We start from the raw sequence: 7,774 nt of genomic DNA on the forward strand, positions 1-7,774 counted from the left end.
GTTTCCACGCTACAACCCTGAAATCCAATAACACCCTTCCTACCCCCTCACCTCTCTGCTGCTGAGATTTAACTGAAAAATAGAGCTGTATACAGGTGGTTTTTTAATGCTTTTCCTGGATGGAATTCTATTTGATGCTGTTAAGCTTTGATGACATACCCCAATGAGTGGCTTGGAAGAAATCCATTTAGCAAGCTTGCAAATCACGCTGCTTCAGTTCCGTGAGTGCCCATGAGAAATGTGCATTTTCAATCATAAAAGCTGCAGAAACAAAATGGAACTTGGAGATGCAGACAGAAAAATTCCTTATCAAGGCTTGGCTGTGCTCACAGAACATGTGCTTACCATTTCCAACTCCGGAAAACTACTTACAGGAACCTGAAATACAAGACTGAATCCAAAAGTAAGAAATAGATAAATTTCTAGAAGATACATTTAGGGTTATTTTTTTTTCCATTTCAAAGTCAAAATGGAGACTCAGATAAAAACTAAAGCAACCCTCCCTTCTCCCCCTGGCTTTTCCTAGGAATATAAAGAATTGTAATATGATCCATGCATGGAGTGCCAGATTTACAGAGGTTCCCTTATGTTTATGTGGCAGGACACATTGTTTTGGGGAAGCCTGGAGGAAGGAAAAGCCAAGAGTTTGCACTTTTTTCACCTCTCCAAAAATGCTCTTTGAATAGGAACAGCAGAGGTTGCAGTGGGGATGAAGGATTAGCAGATCCCAGTGCCATCCATGGTGTAATCCCCACCAGCAGCACATCTTTGAAGCTCAGTGCCAGGGACCCAGAAGCTTCCAAAAAGATCAGTCAGTCACGACAAGCTGGGAGAGAACACAGCCCTGTGGGGAATTTTAAAAACTGACTGAAAATGGTATTCACTGGGCATTTCCTGACATATTTTCCTCAAAGTTTTTCCACAGTTCTGTCAATGACAATGACAACACCTTTGATTAATTGCAAGAGAAGATAATTGGAACAAAATGTGAGATGCTCAGCATTGCAGACAATAAAACTCCATGCAGTAATTTTCCTGGGATTATGAGCTGATGGCCTCTCCCACTGGTTGGGCTGCCTCATCCTTTCCTAAACAGCCTCCTTGCCTGTGTATCCATCTGCTGCCTCCCATCCCATCCCCATCCCTCATCTGACAGCTCTCTCTGCATGCTCTCAATTCAATTACTGCACTTTGTTTAGCAGAGCACAGTCCTGACCCAGCCTTGCAGCCCTGGGCACAGGAACAGCTCAACTGCTCTTTACACTGCAACAAAGGGGACCTGAATTATACATCAGCACCCTGAGCCATGCAGAGACTGGCAGAACCATTGGAACACAGCTCCAGGAAGGATTGCTCTTGCAGGAAAGCTTTAAGTTTAAGAAGCTCTTGTCCTATCTGTGGTGGTGTTCACAGGGGTCTTAGGATGAGGGAAGAGATGAGGATGTTGACTCCACGTTTCAGAAGGTTTGATTTATTATTTTAAGATATATATTATATTAAAACTATACTAAAAGAATAGAAGAAAGGAATTCATCAGAAGGCCAGCTAAGAATAGAAAAAGAATGATACCAAAGGCTTGTGACTGACCGAGACAGTCCAGACAGCTGGGCTGTGATTGGCCATTAATTAGAAACAACCACATGAGACCAATCACAGATGCACCTGTTGCATTCCACAGCAGCAGATAACCATTGTTTACATTTTGTTCCTGAGGCCTCTCAGCTTCTCAGGAGAAGAAATCCTAAGGAAAGGATTTTTCATAAAACGTCTGTGACACCCTCTCCACTGCATTTCCTTATCCTCTCACCTGTTTTAGTGCAATCACTTGTTGTAGCAACTTTTACTGCATAGTAAAAGAATATTTTCCATCATGCCCAGAGAAGCTGCTGTTTATAGAAAGCATTGATTGGGTCAATAGTGGGATCTAAAGTGCAGTTCCACAGAGAGCAGCAGTGAGCAGAGCTGTGCAGATCCCCATCACAGCAGCAGAACGTTGAGAAGCAGCTCCCTGCTGGTGCCAGGGGTTGTGGCATCACGTGCTGGAAGCCAGCTCCCAGAGGTGCCATCCCACAGACTGCATCTTAGGAACAAATTCTTGGCTCTGAGGCTGGTGAGGACCTGCCACAGGTTGCCCACAGAAGCTGTGGCTTCCCTGGATCCCTGGGAAGTGTCCAAAGCCAGGCTGGACAGGGCTTGGAGCACCCTGGGATGAGAGGTGAGAGGTGTCCCTGCCCTTGGCATGGGGTGGAACAAGATTGTCTGTAAGGTTCCTTCCAATCTAAATCATTCCAGGGTTCTGTAATTCTCATTCGTGCTTTTCCTTTTTGTTAAAGTGATGTTGCATTTTGCACAAAGCCTGACACTCTTTTACCCCCACCCAAATCTGCTATTTATGTGTCTGCCACAGACAAGAGCACAACTCTGCAAGGTGCATCAGAGACACCCTTGGAAGCTGAATCCTGGGGATGTTACTGACCTTGGAGGCTGAAGCTCTCTCTCTTTTTCCATTTACCCTTGCAGATGCTGCAGCAAATTAACTGAGCCTTGTGGTCAATGAGATCAACATAAAGCCAAAAGGAACTTCTAATATTTCTCTGTTAAGGAGAGAGGAAATCAGTGCAGGCTCCAGAAAATAAGAGTAATGGGAACTGCTCACAGTTAGGATTATTTGCAACAGCCAAGTGATGAGGAACAGAGCAAAAGCTTTGCTGGCCTTGCTTAGAAAACAGCTCCTTTCCCAGTTTTCCTACTGGAATACATCTGAATTCCTGTTTTTTATTTTGCTTGGATGCTGTTTGGGACAGGTGATCCCACCTTCCTCCTGGATCAACCACCTTGTCCTGACAGAGGCTCCACAAAGGTGGAGCAGTCCCTGGGAGGGTGGCACTGTGTCCATACACTCCTGCTGTTAACCATTACTGTGGCATTCCCAGCTGAGATTGTCATGATTCTGAAGGGCTGAGACTGCAGGAATTAATTCTGTCCCATGAAAAGGGAAAAAAAATTATATTAAAAGTGTAAGGAAATAGTCTTACTTACACAATTTCTTGTTTGCAGGCTTCAAGATGGGAAAACATCTTTAAGGAAACAAACATGAAATGCTGAGAAATACTTGTAAGTCTAAAAAAAATAAATTCTTAATAACAATACAAATTCTAGAGGTCTTTTTCACACACAGTTTTGAATTACTGGCTTGTCATAGTAAGGATGAACAACCTCTGATGATACCTAGAAAGAGAAATTTCTCTTGCAGACTTTGGTTCCAAATGCATTTCCCTTTGGCTCAACATTTTGACAGTACTGATGGGATATTGAGCCAAGAGGTTTTCCATAAGTGAGACACACTTCTGCAGTGGATTTTAATACCAACCACCTCCACATTCTCCTCCAGGGTTCTGTAATTCTCATTTGTGCTTTTCCTTTTTGTTAAAGTGATGTTGCATTTTGCACAAAGCCTGACACTCTTTTACCCCCACCCAAATCTGCTATTTATGTGTCTGCCACAGACAAGAGCACAACTCTGCAAGGTGCATCAGAGACACCCTTGGAAGCTGAATCCTGGGGATGTTACTGACCTTGGAGGCTGAAGCTCTCTCTCTTTTTCCATTTACCCTTGCAGATGCTGCAGCAAATTAACTGAGCCTTGTGGTCAATGAGATCAACATAAAGCCAAAAGGAACTTCTAATATTTCTCTGTTAAGGAGAGAGGAAATCAGTGCAGGCTCCAGAAAATAAGAGTAATGGGAACTGCTCACAGTTAGGATTATTTGCAACAGCCAAGTGATGAGGAACAGAGCAAAAGCTTTGCTGGCCTTGCTTAGAAAACAGCTCCTTTCCCAGTTTTCCTACTGGAATACATCTGAATTCCTGTTTTTTATTTTGCTTGGATGCTGTTTGGGACAGGTGATCCCACCTTCCTCCTGGATCAACCACCTTGTCCTGACAGAGGCTCCACAAAGGTGGAGCAGTCCCTGGGAGGGTGGCACTGTGTCCATACACTCCTGCTGTTAACCATTACTGTGGCATTCCCAGCTGAGATTGTCATGATTCTGAAGGGCTGAGACTGCAGGAATTAATTCTGTCCCATGAAAAGGGAAAAAAAATTATATTAAAAGTGTAAGGAAATAGTCTTACTTACACAATTTCTTGTTTGCAGGCTTCAAGATGGGAAAACATCTTTAAGGAAACAAACATGAAATGCTGAGAAATACTTGTAAGTCTAAAAAAAATAAATTCTTAATAACAATACAAATTCTAGAGGTCTTTTTCACACACAGTTTTGAATTACTGGCTTGTCATAGTAAGGATGAACAACCTCTGATGATACCTAGAAAGAGAAATTTCTCTTGCAGACTTTGGTTCCAAATGCATTTCCCTTTGGCTCAACATTTTGACAGTACTGATGGGATATTGAGCCAAGAGGTTTTCCATAAGTGAGACACACTTCTGCAGTGGATTTTAATACCAACCACCTCCACATTCTCCTGTAATAATAAATATTTAAAAGGTCTTTATTGACTTCAACTCACGACAATTCTGGAAAAAAATGAATTTTATTTGCTTAAAAATAATTGATATATTCACAGACAGAATCATTTAAAAGAATAACAAAATTGTAAGAAAAAATAGTAGAAAATAAGCAGTACTGAAAGACTGTTACTTTGATGGAACAGCCAGACTATCACACTAGACAGACAAACGTACCAGTGACAACATCTTCAGACAGAGACTGCCATAAACAGCCCTAAGCTTTAAAATGTGTCTGTCCCTGAAGAATCTGAATCTCCACGTGCACTGCTCAGACTCTGTGTTTCATTCTCTGTGCTCGTGCCAGGCAGCTGCACTGACACCCCTGCTGCAGAAAGATGTGGATTCAGATGAGGGGCAGCATCTCCTAAAAGAAAAAGGAAAAGAAAAACGAAAGTAATTTTTTGCTGTCTGTGACAAATGACTGAACTCTGCTGAAATCATCTCCATTTTTCCATTTGCCATGGAAATGCAGGTACACAGACACCCCTGCTGCCCACAGTTCTGAGGCACTTCAGAGGGGGCTGCTTTAGCCAGCAGAACTCTCCTTACCATGTAACAAAGGCATGAATTTCTGTGCACATACAGGATCACAGAAGGGTTTGGGTTAAAGGACCTTCAAGACCATCTCATTCCAAGCCCCTGCCATGGCAGGAACACCTTCCACTATCTCAGGTTGCTCCAGGCCCCATCCAACCTGGCCTGAACACTGCCAGGGATCCAGGGGCAGCCACAGCTTCTGTGGGCAGCCTGTGCCAGGGCCTGCCCACCCTCACAGGGAAGAATTTCTTCCTAATCTCCAATTTAACCTTTCTCTCTGTTAGTTTCAAGCCATTCCCCTTTGTCCTGTCAGTCCATGCCCTTGTATAAAGTCCCTTTCCAGATTTTTGGATGCCCTTTAAGTACTGGAAGGACTTGAGTTCTATATATACACTGGGCTGTATTTACATACACCCACCACACACACACACACACACACACACACATCTATAATCTTCAGCAAGCCCAGAATAATTCCAAATATGTATGCTGGTGTTTCTGGTGTTTTCCACAGCACTGGAATGGGATCCATAGGAAAGTCATGGGCAAAAATTAATGTGTTTAGCCAAAGGAAGGAGACCAGATGAATCAATTCATGGAGCAAGGAGAGGAAGTCATGGATCAGGGCAGAAACAAAGAATAAAGGAACTCAGGAGAAATGGCACTGGCACTCAACTGCAGCAAGAGCATTTTGAGATTTCAGTTGTCCTGGGGGCATTTAAGTGCAGCAGCTACAAGCAAAACAAACCTATCTGAGTCCATGTACAACAGCAAAGTCTTAGAGCTTGTTCTTATTCCAATAAGCTGTAACAATTCTCCCTTCCTCTGTGATAGACTAGGTAATTAAAACACTGTTTTCCCAATAAAACAAAAAAGTTAGGCTTTCTTTCAGCCCAGTTAATTATCTCCTGTGTCACTGAAGCAGTCATCTGCATTCATCTGACTGGCAGCAAAGCACGCTTCGAATGGCTAATTAAAACAAAACCCCACTGCTAAAATAAAATTCCATTGCTGTTTTTCCTGCTGGAACAGCAGCCAACAGCCTGGGAAATCAAACAGGAGTGAGGCCCAAGACAGTAAAGGCAGGACAGGCAGTGACCTGTGCCAGCACAGCCTCTTGCTATTCAGGAAGGCAGCAGGAGCACAAGAGCATTTTTTATGTCCTCAGGGAATCAGCACATCACCTGGAGAGGAAAAAGATTTGGGGAGATCTTAGAGCAGCCTGCCAGTACCTAAGTGGAAGAGAGCTGGAAAGGGATTTTTCACAAGGGTATGGAGTGATGGAACAAGGAGGAGTGGATTTAAACTAACAAAGAGCAGAGTTAGATGGGAGATTGGGAAGAAATTCCTGGCTGTGAGGGTGTGAGGCCCTGGCACAGGGTGCCCAGAGAAGCTGTGGCTGTCCCTGGATCCCTGGAAATGTTCCAGACCAGGCTGAACAGGGCTTGGAGCACCCTGGGATAGTGGAAGGTGTCCCTGCCATGGCAGAATTTGGAATGAGATGAGCTTTAACATCCCTTCCGACCCAAACCATCCTGGGATTTTGGGATTCCAGTCTGTAGCTGTGTTTGTGTGATACAAAAAGGCTGCTGAGAAGAAAAGCCAAGGGTTTGTTTGATCAGACATGAAAATGACACAGAGAAGACCTGACTGTGCAATGCCCAAGGAAACCTGGCAAATCATCCTCTACTAAAGCCCCTCTCCAACACTAGATGTAGTTTGATGCTTTCAAAGCTTGACTTTCTTAATAATTTCCACAGTCATGTCACATTCCATGATGTCATTGTTTCAACAGCTGTTTTCAGGTTTGTTAAAAAAGGGGAAAAAAAGGAAAAAAAGAAAAAATGAAAGGAAAAAAGAAAGTAATATTCCCTTATCCCAAGGCTCTGTCGGAACCTCTCAAGTCTTTGATTCTGGGAGTGCTAAAAAGAAAGTACCATATTAGTCTGCATTCCTCTAACACATACTCTAATATATTTTACAGATATACTACAGACCAATTTTACAATAGTTATAAAGTGCTAAAAGACAGAAAAAATAAAAATAGTAATTCTGTCTACTTGCTCAACAGAAAATTTACCAGTTCCTGAGCTATCAAAATATCTTTAACTTAAAAATACCCAAAGTCAACACTGCCCTTTTTTAAAGGCAGAAATCTGAAGTCTCTGACTTTGTTAAATGCACACAGAAAATACAGAACGTGGATTTTCAGCATTTTAGCTGTGAAAAAACTGTGGATATCACATTTCAGCTAAATGGGAGATTCTGCTCCATGCCTGTAACTTCCCAGGATAGAAAGCTGCTAGTCCTGAAACTCTAAGTTGGCCCCAAAAATACAACTACCAAGTTACTCTCACATGTGTTTTCTCATTATTACCTTTTGCTGAGTGTAACCTCGTGCACACCCAGTGCATAAAACACTTTATATACACATCCAGGGAGGGGTTTGGGAATAAAGACACAAATAGAGGCAGACTGGTTTAAATCCTTGTATAGCCCCTGCTCTGCTCCTTCTTTAATAATGTGATATTCCATTTTATGTCTTCCCCTCATCAGGGAGCAGCTCATAACCAATATTAAGATGGTTTCCTCTTTAACACTGAGTTCCTTACCAGAATGGTTAAAATCTTTTGATACACCATAAAAATGGAAATGATTTTTTTTTCCTTTACAAAGCACAAAAGGGCAAGCAGTCAGGTAATCTTCT

The 7,774-nt window shown here is 42.6% G+C and overlaps 1 protein-coding gene across 3 annotated transcripts in view; it reads right to left on the reverse strand.

Annotated features, from left to right (window-relative positions):
* Window positions 1–4,534: 4,534 nt before the first annotated feature.
* KIAA0586 (KIAA0586 ortholog) overlaps window positions 4,535–7,774 on the reverse strand; it is a 67,585-nt gene continuing 64,345 nt past the window's right edge. For all 3 annotated transcript variants that reach the window (XM_031066322.1, XM_031066323.1, XM_031066321.1), the window contains one exon: window positions 4,535–4,894. In XM_031066322.1, coding sequence (XP_030922182.1) covers window positions 4,752–4,894 — 143 coding nt within the window. In that variant the 3' untranslated portion in view covers window positions 4,535–4,751. The remainder of the gene's footprint in view (window positions 4,895–7,774) is intronic.

This window comes from Geospiza fortis, unplaced genomic scaffold (assembly GCF_000277835.1).
Source record: "Geospiza fortis unplaced genomic scaffold, GeoFor_1.0 scaffold23, whole genome shotgun sequence".
Taxonomy (NCBI): Eukaryota; Metazoa; Chordata; class Aves; order Passeriformes; family Thraupidae; genus Geospiza; species Geospiza fortis.